Source organism: Xenopus tropicalis, chromosome 8 (genome assembly GCF_000004195.4).
Source record: "Xenopus tropicalis strain Nigerian chromosome 8, UCB_Xtro_10.0, whole genome shotgun sequence".
Taxonomy (NCBI): Eukaryota; Metazoa; Chordata; class Amphibia; order Anura; family Pipidae; genus Xenopus; species Xenopus tropicalis.
In genome coordinates this window covers 66,427,287-66,446,425 of record NC_030684.2, presented here as the reverse complement: position 1 = coordinate 66,446,425, position 19,139 = coordinate 66,427,287, and the positions used below count along the sequence as shown (strand labels likewise).

Here is a 19,139-nt window from a genome sequence, read left to right as displayed (position 1 = left end):
AAACCTTTATGGCTGAATAAAAGAGTTAGGGTCGAGGTTGGTAATAAAAAACGTGCTTTTAAAGCATTCAAGTTAGCTGGGACAGCGGAAACTTTCATCAGGTACAAGGAAGCAAATAAAGCATGCAAAAAAGCTATCAGGCAAGCTAAAATAGAGATGGAAAGGGATATTGCAGCTAGGAGTAAAAGGAATCCAAAATTATTTTTTAATTATGTGAATAGTAAAAAAATGAAGCAAGAAGGGGTGGGAACTTTATTATCATGGGGGGGGTACGTTGGTTGATAAGAACGGGGAAAAAGCAGAAATTTTGAACTCTTATTTTTCATCTGTCTATACATCTGAGGAGCAACCTAATGAAGGCGTCCCTTTTAATATACCCAGTGCTAGTAATTTAGCTACTGACGCATGGGTCACTCAGGAGGAAATTCAAAAGAGACTTGAACATGTAAAGGTAAACAAAGGTCCAGGACGGGATTCATCCCAGGGTATTAAATGAGCTGAGCGCTGTGATTGCCAAGCCTCTTCACATAATTTTTCAGGATTCGTTGAGGTTTGGCATGGTGCCGAGAGACTGGCGAATTGCTAATGTGGTGCCATTATTTAAAAAGGGATCTCGTTCTCAGCCTGAAAACTATAGGCCTGTTAGTCTGACATCAGTAGTAGGAAAGCTTCTGGAAGGGGTAATAAGGGATAGGATAGTTGAATACATTGCAGTTCACAATACTATTAGTTTGTGCCAGCATGGTTTTATGCGTAACAGATCTTGCCAGACTAATTTAGTTGCCTTTTATGAGGAGGTGAGCAGGAACCTTGATGCTGGAATGGCAGTTGATGTCATCTACTTAGATTTTGCTAAAGCGTTTGATACAGTACCTCACAGAAGGTTAATGATCAAATTGAGGAATATTGGCCTAGAACATAATATTTGTAATTGGATAGAGAACTGGCTGAAGGATAAGAGTACAAAGAGTGGTGGTAAATGGAACATTTTCTAATTGGGCCAGTGTGGTTAGTGGAGTACCGCAGGGGTCAGTCCTTGGTCCTTTGCTTTTTAACTTGTTTATTAATGACCTGGAGGTGGGCATAGAGAGTACTGTTTCTATTTTTGCTGATGACACTAAATTGTGCAAAACTATAAGTTCCATGCAGGATGCTGCCGCTTTGCAGAGCGATTTGACAAAATTGGAAAACTGGGCAGCAAACTGCAAAATGAGGTTCAATGTTGACAAGTGCAAAGTTATGCACTTTGGTAGGAATAATATAAACGCAAACTATCTACTGAATGGTAGTGTGTTGGGGGCATCCTTAATGGAGAAGGATCTAAGGGTTTTTGTAGATCACAAGTTGTCTAATTCCAGGCAGTGTCATTCTGTGGCTACTACAGAAAATAAAGTGCTGTCTTGTATAAAAAAGGGCATTGACTCAAAGGATGAGAACATATTTTTGCCTCTTTATAGGTCCCTGGTAAGGCCTCACCTTGAGTATGCAGTGCAGTTTTGGGCTCCTTAAGAAGGATATTAATGAGCTGGAGAGAGTGCAGAGACGTGCAACTAAACTGGTAAAGGGGATGGAAGATTTAAGCTATGAGGTTAGACTGTCGAGGTTGGGGTTGTTTTCTCTGGAAAAGAGGCGCTTGCGAGGGGACATGATTACTCTGTACAAGTACATTAGAGGGGATTATAGGCAGTTGGGGGATGTTCTTTTTTCCCATAAAAACAATCAGCGCACCAGAGGTCACCCCTATAGATTAGAGCAGGGGTGGGCAAACTACGGCCCGCAGGCCACATCCGGCCCCTTGGCCTTTTAATCCGGCCCGCCGACAACGCCAAATCTCATCACGCGAGACTTGGTGTCATTGGCGGGCTGGAATTAAAGAGACGAAGGAGGGCTTAACGCTGCCCTGGCCCTGCCCGCCCTGGTCCGGTCCGGCCGGGGGGTAAGTAAATGTGGCCTGTGAGCCCAAAAGTTTGCCCACAGGAACAGAGCTTCCATTTGAAGCAGCGTAGGTGGTTTTTCACGGTGAGGGCAGTGAGGCTGTGGAATGCCCTTCCTAGTGATGTGGTAATGGCAGATTCTGTTAATGCCTTTAAGAGGGGCCTGGATGAGTTTTTGAATAAGCAGAATATCCAAGGCTATTGTGATACTAATATCTACAGTTAGTATTACTGGTTGTTTATATATAGTTTATGTATGTGAGTGTATAGATTGGTTAGTATAGGTTGTGTGCTGGGTTTACTCGGATGGGTTGAACTTGATGGACAATGGTCTTTTTTCGACCCTATGTAACTATGTAACTATAAAGCAGAAACCTGTGGAAGTCAAACATTTATGTGAGGTCTCATAGCTCTAAGCAGATGCAGTTTAAGGTGATTAAAGGGGTCTTGCCATTAAAGAGGGGTTAAGGGGTGGTAACAGCTTGTTCTCAAACAGAGGGAAGTTTTTTGGTTAAAGGAATTACAAGGTTTATCCCCCAAAGGTCTAAGTCATGATTATCATTGTGTTGGGTTGAAAACCCCAACACACTGTTCTTAGACTTTGGCTTATTCTTCCTTCTTCTTCTTTCTTCTTTCTTTCTTCTTCTTTCTTCTTTCTTCTTTCTTCTTTCTTCTTTCTTTCTTCTTCTTCTTTCTTCTTCTTTCGTCTTCCTTCTTCTTTCTTCTTCTTCCTTTCTTCTTCTTCTTTCTTTCTTCTTTCTTCTTTCTTCTTTCTTCTTTCTTCTTCTTTCTTCTTCCTTCTTTCTTCTTCTTCTTTCTTCGAGCCCCCCGTTTTCTAAACGGTACTACTCCTACAGTTTTAGGGGTACAACACCCAAGCTCCCCACACTTATTCGCCCTGACTGGGAAGATTTTTAAACTGCTGCTGCTTACATCTTTGAAGCTACACCCCCCAAACTTGAATAACATAATAATGGGGTCACCCCGAATGAAACAGCAACATTTGTTGGATGACCCCCAAAGTGGGAGGGGCCAGCAACAGCCAATCAAATTTCACCCATTGACTTTAATGGGGAAATTGAAACTGCTTTCAATCTTACAGCTATAAGGCTACACTCCCCAAACTTGAATCACATAGTCATGGGCTCAGCCTGAATGAAAATATGATGATTTCTGGATGCCCAAAAGTGGGCGGAGCTGTGAACAGCCAATCAGATTTTACCTATTGATTTGGCGGAAATTCAACCTGCTGCCATTCTCCCAGTAATAACGCTGGGGTCCCCAAACTTTTTACACTTGGTTACTAGGATTTGAAAAGTGGCAGGAGCCACCAACAGCCAATCAAATTTCACCTATTGATTTTTATTGGTTTGATGCCAGAGTTCCCAAACTTTGCACAGTCAGTCACTGGGTGACTACGCATTCAAGTTTAAAAAAAAAATGCAAAGAGGGAGGGGCCAACAACAGCCAATCAAATTTTACCCATTGACTTTTATGGGATAATTGAAACTGCTGCCAATGTTACAGCTTTGAGGCTACACTCCCCAAACTTGAATCACATAGTCATGGGGTCAGCCTAAATGAAAATATGATGATTGTTGAATGCCCAAAAGTGGGCGGAGCTGTGAACAGCCAATCAGATTTTACCTATGGACTTGTGGAAATCCAACCTGCTGCCATTCTCACAGAATTGACACCAGGGTCCCCAAACTTTTCACAGTTGGTCACTAGTGCACTGCAGTTTTAGTTTAGAATAGTGGGCGGAGCCACCAACAACCAATCAGATTTCACCTATTGATTTTTATTGTTTTTTTGCCAGGGTTCCCAAACTTTGCATAGTCAGACACTGGGTGACTACGCATTTAAGGTTTTTTGTATTTTTGTAAGTGGGTGGAGCCACCAACAGCCAATCAGATTTTACCTATTGACTTTAAATGGGGAAATTCAACCTGCTGCCATTCTCCCAGTGTTAACACCAGGGTCCCCAAACTTTTCACAGTTGGTCACTAGGGGACTGCAGTTTTAGTTTTGGAAAAGTGAGCGGGGCCGCCAAAAGCCAATCACATTTCTTTCATTGTTTTCAGTGGGGAAATTTTAACTGCTGCCATTCTCACATGTTTAATGTCAGGGTCCCCAAACTTTGCACAGTTTGTCACTGAGTGACTATGTTCCAAGTTTAGAAAAGTGGGCGGGGCCAACAGCAACCAATCAGATTTCACCTATACACTTCATATGTTTAAATTTAAACTGCTGCCATTCTTTAAATATTAATACTAAGGTCTCCAAACTTTGCAGAGCTAGTCACCTGGTAACTGCGGTTCAGAATTAGAAAAAGTGGGTGGAGCCACCAGCAGCCAATCAGATTTTAACTATTGATTTTCAATGGGGAAATTCAACCTTCTGCCATTCTTACAGTATTAACACCAGGGTCACTAGGGGACTGCATTTTTAGGTTTTAAAAAGTGGTTGGAGCCACCAACAGCCAATCAGACTTCACCAATTGATTTTTTTTTTGTTTAAATTTAAAATGCTGCTTTTCTTACACTGTTTATTCAGGGTTCCCATACTTTGCACAATCAGTCACTGGCTAACTTCATAGTCACGGTTAGAACAAGTGGGAGGAGCCACCAACAGCAAATCCATTTCCACCCATTAGATTTCATTGGTTTATATTTAAACTGATGCCATTATTTAAATATTAATTCCAGGGTTGTTATAGTTTCCAGAGTTAGTCACTGGGTATTTGCTGTTCAAAGTTAGACAAGTGGGCGGAGCCACCAACAGCCAATAACATTTCACCTTTTTTCTTTCAATGGTAAAGTGTAAAATGCTGTCAGTCTCACAATTTTTATGCCCGAGTCCCCAAAATTTGCAAAGTTGGTCATTTGGGGAACTGCAGTTCAAAAATAGGAAAAGTGGGTTGGGCCACCAACAGCCAATCAGATTTCATCCATTGAATTGTATTGCTTTAAATTTAAAATGCTGCTGTACTTTAACTATTAATCCAAGGGTCCCTAAACTTTGCAGAGTTAGTCACTGGTTAACTGCAGTTCCAGGTTAGAAAAAGGGGGTGGAGCCACCAACCGCCAATCAGATGTCACTCGTTGACTTTCAGTGGGGAAATTTAAATTGCTACCATTCAGACACTATTAAAACCAGGGTCCCCAAACTTTGCACAGTGGTTTTTACTATATAACTATGGTCCAAGGTCAAAGAAAGTGGGCAGAGCCCATTCAGTGACTTCATGTTTTTTAACCCAACATGAAGTTTACATTTGTTTTTGTAATTTTCCATTTTTATATTTGAACATTGAACTTTGTATGACTTCTTTGACAAGCATAATACCAAAGGCTATTGTGATTTAAAGTTATTTAATATAGGTATTGAGAGAGAGAGAGAGAGATTACTGAAAAAATTCCAAAGTTTTGAGTACAAACAGTACTCTTTTTCAGTGAAAAACCAACTGACTGAATACCAACATACAATTTAAGTACCCCCCCAAAAAAAATGATGCCAAAGAGTAACCCTGGTAACCACAGCAACCACTGTAAACAAACAGCATGGAGAAAAGAAGCAAAAAGAGGCAAAGAAATATAGTAAAATGGAGTGAAAATAGGTGAAACTATAGTGTTACAGTTAAGTGTAAGTGGTTATTTGGTTTCAACACATGTATCAAGTGAAAGAATGTTGCAAGAAGTATCTAAACATTAAATTATAGGGAATAAGTTTCATACAACATATCAGGGACAAGCAGAGCAACAACAGCAGGACTGAAGGCAAATCAGGGAGAATAGTCTCGAACTGCCCACATAAACTCCTGAAGGACAGAAACACTGTAACAGTGTGTGGCCTCTCAATCATCATTTTGAGCGAATTGCATCACTTGCACTAGCAGTGCCCAATCATGGACGCACCAAGTCACGAAATTACCCAGGGCAAGCGCTACTTAGCAGGTGTGCGGGGTTAGTGGGCACATCTAGGACATTGCATCTATTAGACACATAGGCACGTTGAGTGTCAAGCAAGATTGAAGTACTAGACAGTGGGTCAGCTGGCAGGCAGTGACAGGTTCAAGTGCCCTGCACCAATGCATAGAAATCTTTGTGACAAGAGGTCACTATGTGTGAATGAAAGTCTTCTTAGACATAGGTCATAATATACAGCATCTAGTAGGAATAAGTGTACAGCAACTGGACTTTGAGTTATCTTGAAAACATTATTCAGTCTAAATACCTCAGTGGAAACATTGTAATGGATGTTATTGACTGTACTACTCTTAGGGGATGAAATGTCAGGGAATTATTTACCACTTTGTTGAACTGAATAAGCCACCCAAATGAGTGGTGAATCTTTTTCAAGATATTTTTAAAAGTCCAGTTACTTTACACTTATTTTTACTAGATTCTGATGACTTTTCATATATATATATATATATATATATATATATATCTATTCCACTGACGGCACTCACCAATCACAGGCCACACGCCGGGTGCTCACCAAAAATATTCACACAGCTGTAGTAGAAAGCACTCACGGCTTCAATTGTTCAAAAATATCAAAAAAGTTTTATTGCTCCACACTCACATCGACGCGTTTCGATCCACAAGGGACCAATACCTTTTGTCTTATTCCAGCTGGAAAGCTTATTCTCCTCTGGTTAGCCCCTAGTGATCTAGTGTGCATCTACAAATTTGTATTCTTTGACATAAAATTTATATTTTATATTTTTTGTCTTATTCCAGATGGAAAGCTTATTCTCCTCTGGTTAGCCCCTGACTAATTATGATGCCTAGGTGATTGCGAAGCTTTTGAAAATTTATATATGATCTCTATTTGTTTTAATCACTATTTATTCACTTTTTAATCACGGTTTTGATTAATACGAGGGAAATATTATGATAGATATGTTTATGATCAGCATTGTTATTTCCCCTTTAGATGGGAGGGTATGAATTTGGATATATTATCATGTTTAATCGGGTATGTATAATGATTGGTTGTATGCACTATTTAAACACCGTGGTCACTTCTGGGTATTATCCTGACGACGGTCCCTTGTGGATCGAAACGCGTCGATGTGAGTGTGGAGCAATAAAACTTTTTTGATATTTTTGAACAATTGAAGCCGTGAGTGCTTTCTACTACAGCTGTGTATATATATATATATATATATATATATATATATATATATATATATATATTTTTTTTTTTAAGTAGACCTGTGTGATCATGGTTTAAAAGCACCACATTTAAAAAAAAAATGCTCTTTATAGCTGCTACTACATTGTTTCTGGATCTTTATAAAGAGTAATTTTATTATTAATGTTGTGTGTTTATAATGGATGGCCAAGCTGCATTCACCTGCAATTGCAATGAGGATCTGATGCATATGTAAGCTCAACTATTTGATCACATAGGAGCCTCATACAGACTCCTTGGGAGAGGATTACATTTGAGTACTGATTGCCTAATGAGCCGATATCAGAAGGCCATGAGTTCCCATTTTAAAAGTGTTGAGGTTTCTGTCCTGAACAATAGGTAGTACTTGACAAAATCTGTCTTGCATAGTGGCATAGAGAAAATGGCTAATTTTGTAAGAAAGGCAAATAAATTTGCTATATAGGTAGGGCTGCCATACACACAATTATTTTACTCTTTAGATTTTATAATGCAATCAGTGGTGTAACAAGATGTTCCTGAGCCCCACAGCCAATTCAATTTGCGGCATGAAAACATTGCTAAATTGATATCTACCAAAATATATTGAAGTTGCTCATTACTTATGGCCTTACTGGCCCCCCCTGCAACCAAGCAGAGTTTGTGTTCACATATTCAGTAGTAATTACTTGTACGCTAAGTATGTTATTGATAAAAAAATCAAGTTAGTGTTTTTCTCAATTCATGAAAAACAAGTAAAAAGTAACCTCATACAATCATTAGTTATCTGAAACCTCAATTAGTGGAGATTTATTAAAGAAAAAAAAGTGAAAAGTTGCCAGAAAAACTTGGCAACATTGGTAAAAGCTGATGAGTTCCTATACAAATCAATGGTAATTGCTTCTAACAACCTTTTTTTTTTGGCGGTTTATTAAAACATTCAAGATTTTCAGCCTTGTTGGAAATAAATAGAACAGTGAAATACTCTCTTGTGTGCAGTGGTTTTTCCACAAAAAACATGACCATAAATATTGTTATTAATATTCTCTCTGTTGAGTGATATACCTTCAGAGAAGTGTTCTGATGTTGCTTTGCTCAGAAAAGAAATCAGAAGCCCTTTCTCATCTCCTTCCTGAGAAGAGCAACATCAGAACTCTTCACTAGTTACAGGAACTGACCAGCAGGTGGTGATGTTGTTGCAGAATTTATTATATTGTAAGTTAATAAAAAAATAAATAGCTTAAATGGCTCTAAAACTGGAGCAATATAGCATGAAAATGTTTAAGGTTTACTAGCAAATTTTCAGTGTCCTTTCCTTCACAATGTTTTGATGCATTGTTCATACAAAAAGATGAACTTCTAGTTAAGAAGTTCATACAAAAAATAACTATTTAGTTAAAATTAAAACACAATTACATTGTAGATCCTGCTTTATTAACATGCTATGCAGTGTATTAAAGAAGGAAAGGCTTAATCCCTGAGGGGTGCCAAATGTTAAGCACCCCCTGTGAATGTAATCGCTTACCTGAAACCCCTGGCCGGTGCTCCTATGCAGGCAAGCAATCCTCTTCCTTCTCCTTTTGATGAGATCCTGGGACCTGTGCGTGCATAATTGAGTGAAAAGCCATCTTTTTTTGTTAAAGTTCTGTGTTATATAGATGTACCATGTATTAATATAAGCGAGAAAATAGTTTCAGCCATGTAATCCTTTTATTTTATGAATTATCCAAAGTAAAGCTTTTACAAAAATACAAAAAAATGCTGAATGTATGAATGAAACTGTAAAATATTTTTTTTTCTGATTTAAGCAACCATTTTTGAACTTTAATGTCTTTTATATGTAATTATATCTTTTATAATTTATTTTGGATAAAAACAAAGTTGGATTTTCTACCAAATATTAATCTTGATATTTGTTTGATTTTTTTTTTTTCAGATCTCTCCAAAAATAGATTTACTGAAATCCCACCAGATGTTTACTCATTTGCACCTTTGGAAACCTTAAATTTATACCACAACTGCATCAAATGCATTCCAGAGACCATAAAAAATCTCCAGATGCTAACTTACCTAAACATTAGGTGAGATTTCTTCTGTCTTTCTATATTTGTCTTTATATATTGTGTGCTGCATTCATTTTATTTGCTTCCCATATTAAGGGATGCAGTCACAATAGATTTTGTTGGCAGGTGCAGTACTACCATGAATGGGGCAAGTTTGCTTCCTACTAAAGGGGTATAGTTTGGGTGGTTTGGGTTAGGGATTGTTTGGATCAAGGACTTGGCCCATGATTTCTGACAGCAACCACAATTACAATTAAACCACAATTACAATTATAAGATCCGTAATCCACAATTGCTTTTAGTGAGGGAGTTTGCTTCCTTAATTTGGATCACTGTGCCTAATATTTACTGTTGTACAGTTGTGCAAACTTTCTGCCGAGGCTCAATTTGGAATCACTGGAAGTAATGCTCTTGTATAGATGTGGGCAGCATCCCACCTTCCTAATGGTCAACCTGGAATATGGTCAGATGCACTGCTACATATATCCTGCATTTGAAAAAAGAAAAAGGTAGTTGTTAGGAATTTAGGCTCATAATTTGGCATGGTCTTGATATTTTTGTTCTTTGATAGTGCACTATTTAGCAGGCTGCTAACATGCTCTCTAATACTTTGGGTTTTTTTGTATTTTCACTGTAGTCGAAATCTTCTATCAACCTTGCCAAAATATCTCTTTGACTTGCCATTGAAAGTGTTGGTCATTAGTAATAATAAATTAGTTTCTATACCAGAAGAAGTTGGGAAGTTGAAAGATTTAATGGAACTGGTAAGTACATCTTACGTGAAATTAAAAAAAAAATCATTTTAAAGGTTAAGTTTTGCATTTTACTAATAGTAATAACAGAAGGATGATGTTTTGATGTCCCCTGGCTTGTACTTTACTAATGGTGACAGACAAATATTGAAGTTAACAAAATGTTTAGAGAATGGTAGATGTATGTAGTCCTTAAAAGAGGTTGTAGTGCTAAAAGCTGGCATGTGGGGAGGTGCAAGTGAGCAAAAGTAGGAAGATGCACATTTTGCAGTGAATATTAGGTAGGAAGGAGATCTTTTTTTAAAGACATTTTAAGGTCTTTTGAGCAATTAACTGAAAAGTGGATAAGTTCATAAAGATGAATTATGGCAAACAGATACAGAGGTTAGTGAAAGTTACTAAAGTCAAAAATGGATAGGTTGAGTGCCTTCATCTGGGTTTTAGCCCTAGCTTCAAAGAGGAGGATTTTGGCAATGTGAAACCTAATTAGCTTTTTTTAGGCAATTTACAATAGTCCAGATGGAGGAAGAAATGAACACTTTCCTGTTAAAGGTGAACTGAATCCTCCCATAATACACTGTTAGTAAGGCAAGCTTTACATCATGCCAAATTCTTATTTATGTGATAGAATAGGGGGACCTTATTCACATGCCCTTGCACTGGCACAGATTGACATAGGCAGGCAATATATGATTGACAGCTGGCATTTTTTAAGAGCTTTATGATTAGTACGGATGTGATAATAAAAAAAGGAATTTGAGTTTTATACAGGACTCATTTTATAGCTATTTATGTCTGAGTGGCAGGTCCCCTTTAACAGTTCTCACTCCTGCGACAGTGCTGCTAAAGACAATTAATTAACATGCCTGGAGGAGAACTGACTTCTGCTTCATTATTTTAGGAGCCAGAAATAGAGAACATAAGGAATTAAAACATATTTCAATATGTATTGGCCATTAAGAAGAACAAAATTCCCACAAATTTTAACAGCTATACCCTTGTAGACCTTGTGCATCATTGCAAGCAGCTTCCGCACACCCCCATAGCTGGCAGGAAACTAAGGAGCTGTCATGTTTTCTGCCATCAGTTTGCATTTTATTTATCACATGTGTGTTTTCAAAAAAGCTTAAAAGCTAATACCTATAACCTTGCATTTCAAAAAAAACCCAAAAACATGTATGTGGAAAAAATTTGTGGACAAAAAATTTGCAGAGTTTTGATCATAAATCAGCCCCCTTATGGCTGACAGGGATAAACCTTTTACTTTCACCCTAAAGTGAATGGAAAGGTGATTTCACCCATCTATGTGGCAACTACAAGAGTTACAATCCTGGCAAGGTTTTGATGCCTTGCTGGTAACGGGAGAAGAGTTATATTTGCTTACTTTTATAGCTGGATGTTGGTTTATACTTTAGGACACATGCTGCATATACAAAGAACTAAGGTTAATTTTTATTGATTTTATTTGCTTCGCAACTTACATTTTTATTTGGAGTTATACAGTATATACAAACAACAAGGGTTAAAATTGACAGCTACAGTTGCTTGGTACAGTTGCTGCCAATTGCTTGGTCCAAAAGCAAAAACAAACAAACAAATCGTTAATCATGTAGTGCTGCAACTTAACATAGAAATGTCCTATAAAGGCATACAATAATACCAACTTGCTTGTACCTGTATCAGCAGTAATATCAGGAGGTTTTCAGTTAGGGGAGGTGAATGGGTAAAAACAAAACAGGATTAAAGAGTGTAATGTAGAATAGCCATTTGTGTATTAAGATCCAAAGAGACCAGGTGTCTAAAATTGTGGTATTATATGTTGAATTTGTACCAGGCCATATTCAAATTGTTTATTGCACACTCTTGCTTTAACTTCTGATAGACAAGGGATTGTTGGTGATTTCTACTCACAGGTGATGGAAAATCTGAAGGTTTATGCTTTAGCTTACTGTATATACTCAAGTATAAGCCTAGTTTTTCAGCCTCCAAAATGTGCTGAAAAAGTCACCCTTGGCTTATACTCGAGTCGGGTGCCATGGGTCCCTCCAGACTAGCACCCTCTGTCCTTTGTGTGCAAATTAGGCCACCCGCAACCAGACCCTCCAGTGCCCAGGCCCGCTCCCAAATTCATCTTCATCTACCATCCTCACCTGTCTCATTCTGCACTAGACACTGCACTTTATATTCTATATAAACTATATATAGTTTTAAAGGATTTTAACTCTTTGTGTTTTAGCTTGGTTGCTGATTGAGTACTCTTAAGGTATCATTGTTGATAAAACATTTGTTTTTGTTGACCCTCCACTTACAGAGCTAGTTTACAGTTTTTATTTGAAATAAATATTTAAAAACATATACCCCACTGATGCCTCATTTAATGTAATTTTATTGGTATTTATTTTTTCCCACCCTAGGCTTATACTCGAGTCAATAAGTTTTTCCAGCTTTCTTAGGTAAAATTAGGTACCTCGGCTTATATTCGGATCGGCTTATATTCGGATCGGCTTATACTCGAGTATATACGGTACTTGTTTTGTAACAAAGGTAACAGCTAATAAGCTTTTAAATCTCCCAAAATAGCAGTGTTTACGTAGAATTGTTGTACATCATATCCTATTCTTTTTCAAAAAAGAAGTTTACAATTTTTTTTTTTAATATTTTTATTGATCTTGAGGTTCCAACAGTACAGTAATACCGTATCATAAATTCAGGGAAAAGAGAAGTACAAAAAGCATATACATGGTAGCAATTGTCAGTTCTTGCTTACATAATAGTAAAAAAGTATAAGACCGAAGATGGTGTTGAGAGAAAAGAAAAAAAAACAATTCCATCTGAACCCTGTTGATTCCTCATAATCATAATTATCCACTAACCAAAGGAACAATTGCAATAAAGTAATAGAAAGCAGGATAGGGTAAAGTAAAGAAATAGAGAGAAGATTAGTTCTGTACCGGTCTCTCTTTTTTTTTTTTTTTTAAAAAAAAAAGAAATGATAAAGGGAAAGAGAACGAGATATCACTGGGTAGGTAAGGTATACAGGCATATAAGAGCAGAAACCAATTAGTTAGTTGGGCCTGAGTTGTACACACTTTAAACTTATAAAGCTTATGTTAGGAGGGACTGGGTGGACAAATTTTACAATCCTTAATTTTTTTTCAGGATGTCAGCTGTAACGAACTGCAAGTTCTCCCTCAGCAAGTAGGAAAGCTGCATTCACTAAGGGAACTTAATTTAAGAAGAAATAATCTCCAAGTATTGCCAGATGGTAAGTTTTTGAATACCCATGAAGTATGAGGAGTGGTACAGTACAGAAGAAACAAGTCAGGAAAAAAGTCTTCAGAAGTCAGATTTGTCACTTAAGAGCCCATGAACAATTACTTATTGGTTGTGTGTTCTGTATTGCTATTCAATCCTATTATTTTAATCCCAGAATATGAAATTGCACCAAATAATCACAATTACCATGTTTCCTGTCTTTAGAGCTGTCATTCTTACCTTTGGTAAAATTGGATTTTTCATGTAATAAAATTACGGAAATCCCAGTAAGTTATAGAAAACTCCGTCATCTAGAGCTTATTATTTTGGACAATAATCCTATGCAGATGCCTCCTGCCCAGGTATTTAAAATATTCTTTACTCACTTTTCACTTTCCCTTTTGTCTAATACAGTTTTATTTTAAACCCAGTTCCACTTGGAACTGCTTATGCAGGTTGGGGAACTGCTGTGTATGTGGTGGTGCATGCACATTAAAATACGCATTTTTTATTGTATTGCCCAAGAAACACATTTAACAAATATTGTTTACTGTTAACTTTTTATATGTGCATTGCTAATGGTTTGTGTTTTGCTTCATAAGGTGCACTGAGGTCTTTGGTATTATCAGGTAAACTACCTGGTATTAATACAGCACAGATATGGGATCCATTATCTGAAAACGACCGGTCCCATACCTGTATATAATTCACAAGTCTTGAATAACCTGTGAAAATATGTACTTATGTTGCGAAGTCACTTTTGTAACATGACTCACTGTACCTTGTTGATATGAAGATATTAGGCTAATGCCACACAGAGGCTGATAGAATCTGCCTTAATGTTGACATTAGCTTTCTTCTTTGGTTATATTATGCTCTATATAGTACGTAAAAGCCCTGAATCTAGTATAAATTACTAGTTACGCATATGTTACAAGATTAAAAGGTGATAAGTAGATCAACGCTTTATTATATTACTAGTTCTTTATATTTGTAAAACTTAAATGTAAATATTTTATATATTTCTCTATAATGGAATATTCACCTATATAATCTTTGGGGGTTTTTTTGTGTAATTTCCTTACATTTGCAGTTTCGGAAATTCAACTATTTTATTTCCATGCTATTCTCATACAGATTTGCCTAAAGGGTAAAGTGCATATATTTAAATATCTCAACATTCAAGCTTGTTGCAGAACAGAAAAGAAGCCAGACTCTCTTGACTTGCCTTCTTTAATAAAACGAATGCCTTGCCAACCTCTAACAGACAGGTACTCTGCTTTTAACAATTTACATTGCTTATTGTCTCCCTATACTGTCAAAATGTACAGGCATTTTCTCTCTCTTGCCCTGTCCAAAAAGAAATTGTGTTGGTGAAGCCCCCTCTCAGAATTTATTTCTACCATCACATCTGAGGTCTACTGTTCTACAAAACCTAGCCACTTCATTTCTGGTTTCTAGTGTAGCCCTATTCCCATTAATAACCTGCATTGTACTTCAACTCTCTCTACTCATGCACATTTAGCTTGCAGTCATAAGAATTCTAATGAACAGATGTGGCATGCACAATCTATGTTTATTAATAATTTGTGTAACAAGCATGATTGTTGCTGTGACTTAAGACAAGGATCTAATGATAGTCCCATTGACTGCATTTCTATATAATACATTCATTTACCTCAAGTATATTATTCTTCAGCTTGACTGTTAGTGCATGACTGCTCTAGGTTAAATTTTCTAAAGGGCTGTGAATATGCACTTAACTGTCAGACATTTTTGTTTTTTATTTTCTCTTAAAGGAGAAGGAAAGGCAAAGTCACTTGGGGGTGCCAAAATGTTAGGCACCCCCAAGTGACTTGAATTGCATACCTTTTACCCCGGGCTGGTGTCCCTGTTGGGAGAGAACAGCACCAGCCCGGGGTAGCTGCATCGCTTCCTCCTTCCAGCTTCGCGAGCGCGCGCATGCACAGTAGAGTGAAAAGCCGAACTTTAACAGAGAAGTCGGCTTTTCACTCTACTGCGCATGCGCCTATTGTGTTAGTCTTAGCGAAACGAAGGAGGAAGCGCATCGCTCCAGGTACCCCGGGCTGGTGCTGTGTTCTCCTAACAGGGGCACCAGCCCGGGGTACCAGGTAAGCGATTAAAGTTACTTGGGGGTGCTTAACATTTTAGCACCCCCAAGTGACGTAGCCTTTCCTTCACATTTAACCCATGCTTTGATTTATATATAATGTATTTTCTTTTTTTTTTTATTTTATTATGGTAATAAAATGAATATTACTTCTTTAGAACTGAGAACTGGAAATTGCATTGTTTGGTTTTCTTCCCCCACAGTATCGAAGATTTTTATCCAAATAAAAATCATGGCCCAGATTCTGGGATTGGTAGTGATAATGGAGATAAGCGTCTGTCAACCACTGAAGTAAGTTCTTGTTTGGTGACCTATAAGGCTGTTTGGTGACCTATAAGGCTGTTTGGTGACCTATAAGGCTGATGAAAACTGTGCTGTTTCTTGGCCTTCGTATAAACACAGACACACTGAGAAGATTTTAGTGCTGAAATGCACTGAAATCCTCTCCAGGGGTCTACACCTGAGCTACAGCAATGACTTTGGTTGCAGACACAAAAGAGAGCATATGTGTGATTCGGCTGTTTCTCTGCCTACATTTATAGGCTGTCCAAGAAACAACCCAGTATGGCTTTAGCCTAAGAGCCCATTGCAATGTACTTGTACTGCATTTGGTTCTGTGGTAACTTGGAAGTTTTGTTGTGCTTGTTTATTTTTTTGTAGCCATTAAAACCACATTTTTTCTTTGGAATAAAACATAAATATCACTTTAAATAGGGATGCATTCAAAATTAAGAATGGAAATTGGCCAGATCGTAGCTTTCTTTCTTGTAAGACTCATATTTTGGGTAAGCCTCTAATAAGTCTAGTTAAACCAGATGTGAACCCTATATGTAATTGATTAAAATCAAGGTACAGAACGCCACAAGGTAACATATTTTAAGAAAGGCTTTGAGAAGTTAGCAAGGGAGAAGCAAGGAAAACAGCTGTATGCAAGGCATGCCAATGAAATTTAATGTAGTCCATGTATTTGAACTTCTGCTCCTCCTATCCCACATTAATTGTTTGTTCCTGTGTGAATACATTGACACAAAACAGAATCTTCAGCTGGTTTGGCAACACTAAACAAATAAAAAATAGCTTCAAACTAATACAAATTAAGAGTGATTGAGTTGGTGGAGTGTGTTAAATCTCAATTGTGGTTTTGTTTTTTGTTTTTTTCAAGCCATCAGATGATGATACAATCAGCCTTCATTCTCAGGTGTCAGAATCAACAAGAGATCAGTTACCAAAAATTGACAATCAAATACTTGGCACAAAACCTGATCCTAATAAAGGTAAGAGTTCCCTTGGCAATATTTTTTGGTTTTACATAAAGATTATTTTGAATCTTTGTTTTGTGAAGTCTATTTGACTTTGAAAAGGTACATACTGAATTGGTTTGCTTGCATATTTTCCAGGCAGATTAAAACAGACTGTGGAAAATGTTTGTAACCATTCCCTGCTATTTAGTAATTGGGAGCAATCTCTCCCATCAGATTAAAAGCTTTACCTGGGAAATTTACTCTTTGGGCATATTATTTCTGCATTTGAACCAACACATTTTGCAATGGGCTCTGTTGTAAAAAAAAAAAAAAAAAAAAAAAAAGCAGCAGAAACAGAAATGGTTTTACTGATGTTGCTCTCACATTCTTATCCTGTATCATTTTGATTTCTACATACTGTTTTCTTACCAAAAAAGAAGCCTTAAGTTAGTCTATGGGGAGAATTCACAAATGTGGTGATATTGAGACAAAATAAAAGTAGAGATAGATTTGTCGGATTTTCCACCTAATTCACAAATCTCCACTTTTGTGAATTTGTCTTTTAAACAGACAGTTTTCAGATTTTGTCATTTTCCCGACATTTTTTTTATGAATTTGCCTTTAGCTCTTAGTAAATCTGTCGGTAACAACAAACTCAGTCCCACATCTACATGAGCCTTGGAATAAGGATTTTACCAGCAGTATTTTGAATTTCATTTGTCATTTCATTTTGTGGGTATTTCCTAAAGGGTAATTTTAGTTTGCCCAGGGAAACTGTACATCATTTTTTTCAGGACAAGCTGGACTTTCTAATGTTTTCTTTGTTTCTGTGTAATTCCACTTCTGTAACATGATTTAAGGGTCTAAATACCATCTTCTCCAGCATTACTGGTCAGCAGCAATCTGGCCCACACACCAACATGCCTGGTAAAAAAAAAAGAGGTTCAACAAGACTAGGACCCAGCTGGTTGTTATCCAGTGCCCTGTTGGGCCAGTCCAACCCTGTGCCCCATTATCCCAGTTTGGGTGCCAGTGTGCATGTGCTGTTTGCAGATTACCGAAATGGCTGCTGGGAACAGAAGGGACACAGCTAAAGGTGGTGGGCCAATGCTGTCAAGTAGCTCTGTAGTTCTGGACATGCTATGGGGGCACAAATAAGTTGGGGCAAATGTCAGTGAAGTTAAAAGAGGGGGCACTGCTGCTAAAACTAAACATCTGCACCTATTGTTCTAGGATTAGACAGAAACTTGTGCCCTAACAATAGTCTACTAATCCCCCTTAATATGTTGATGATCCCCCAATGGGTCCCCTACCAGAGGTGTGAATTGTAGACGGGGGAAACAAAACAAAACAGAGGAGCTTAGAATTGGTCTGACAGAGTTACACTGAGCTTTACTCCATTTTGAAAATAGCGGGAAAAGTGACGGGAAAATCTTTCATTAAAACAACGTTTAAATTCACAAAAGTGTCTGTAAATTGTCTTTCTTTTTCCATACTTATGCCTCTCTGTCTATTTTGTAAAGTGCCAAAATTATTCCTGTGGGGGTGGGTAATGCAACATATTCTTAAGGGGACCTCCCCCCTTAATAAGAAAAAATATTTTCTATCAAGTTAGTCAGTCATAGTAAACTTCACTTACACTATATAAATTTAAATCTTGTTTCCTTCAGTCTTGGAATTACACAACTACAGCAAGCAGCAAGGTGCTATTTTGCATCATGCTTAAATCTTGTTTATGTGCCAGAATGGGGGACCTATTGTCATGCACTGGCTACACAATAAGATGATGAAGAGGAAAGTAAGGAGAGCAGTGACATCTACAAAATGCTGAAGGAAATAGGCATAGAGGCGGGGAAGGCTATATTTGATTGACAGCTGGGATTTTTAGACATCTTTATAATAGTTATGGATGTGTTAATTATAAAGGAATTTGGATTTCATGTTTAATTTGACTTTTATTATACAGCTTTTATGTCTGGGTGAGAGGTCCCCTTTAGCATATGATAATTGTTAAAATCACATATTCCTTTTTTTCATAACCTAGGTCTTGAACATGATATTTATGATTACGACCCAAGTGCCGAAGAAGCTCTCTTATCTGACCGGGGAGATGTACAACTTAGTAGCCCATTTGTAACATATATCAAGGTAACAGATTTTGCTATAAACATACAGGCTTACTCTAGTAGTCTCAGTACACCTTCACTAGCAACTTTACCACCTGGGTGCTGACACAGTACCTTGAAAAGATACATTTATTCTGGGATTACAGCACTCACCAGAAAGAATTTAAGGTTTGCATTTTTCTCTCACCTTAAGGAAAGAGGAAAACTTGAAATTGAGAAGGTTGAAGAAAACGAGAAATGGGATGAAGAGAGTAGGTAGGTTGTAATTGGTTTCTTTTTATATTATAATCAGTAATAGTTTTCGTTAAAGGAGTACTGTCATGAGAAAACATGTCTTTTTCAAAATTTATCAGTTAATAGAGCTTCTCCAGCAGAATGCTGCATTGAGATCAGTTGTTCAAAAATGCAAACAGATTTTTTTTTTTGTATTTAATTTTGCTTGGGCCTAGCCATATTCTTTATTTCCCATGGTGCCAC

General features: G+C 37.4%; 1 protein-coding gene across 1 annotated transcript in view; it reads left to right on the top strand.

Annotated features, from left to right (window-relative positions):
• The window catches only part of lrch2 (leucine-rich repeats and calponin homology (CH) domain containing 2), a 49,514-nt gene that overhangs the window by 8,765 nt on the left and 21,610 nt on the right, over positions 1–19,139 (top strand). The window contains 9 exon segments of the mRNA NM_001016380.2: positions 9,031–9,175; positions 9,795–9,921; positions 13,069–13,174; positions 13,390–13,526; positions 14,302–14,435; positions 15,499–15,586; positions 16,458–16,569; positions 18,581–18,684; positions 18,856–18,917. Of these exon segments, the coding sequence (NP_001016380.1) occupies positions 9,031–9,175; positions 9,795–9,921; positions 13,069–13,174; positions 13,390–13,526; positions 14,302–14,435; positions 15,499–15,586; positions 16,458–16,569; positions 18,581–18,684; positions 18,856–18,917 (1,015 nt within the window).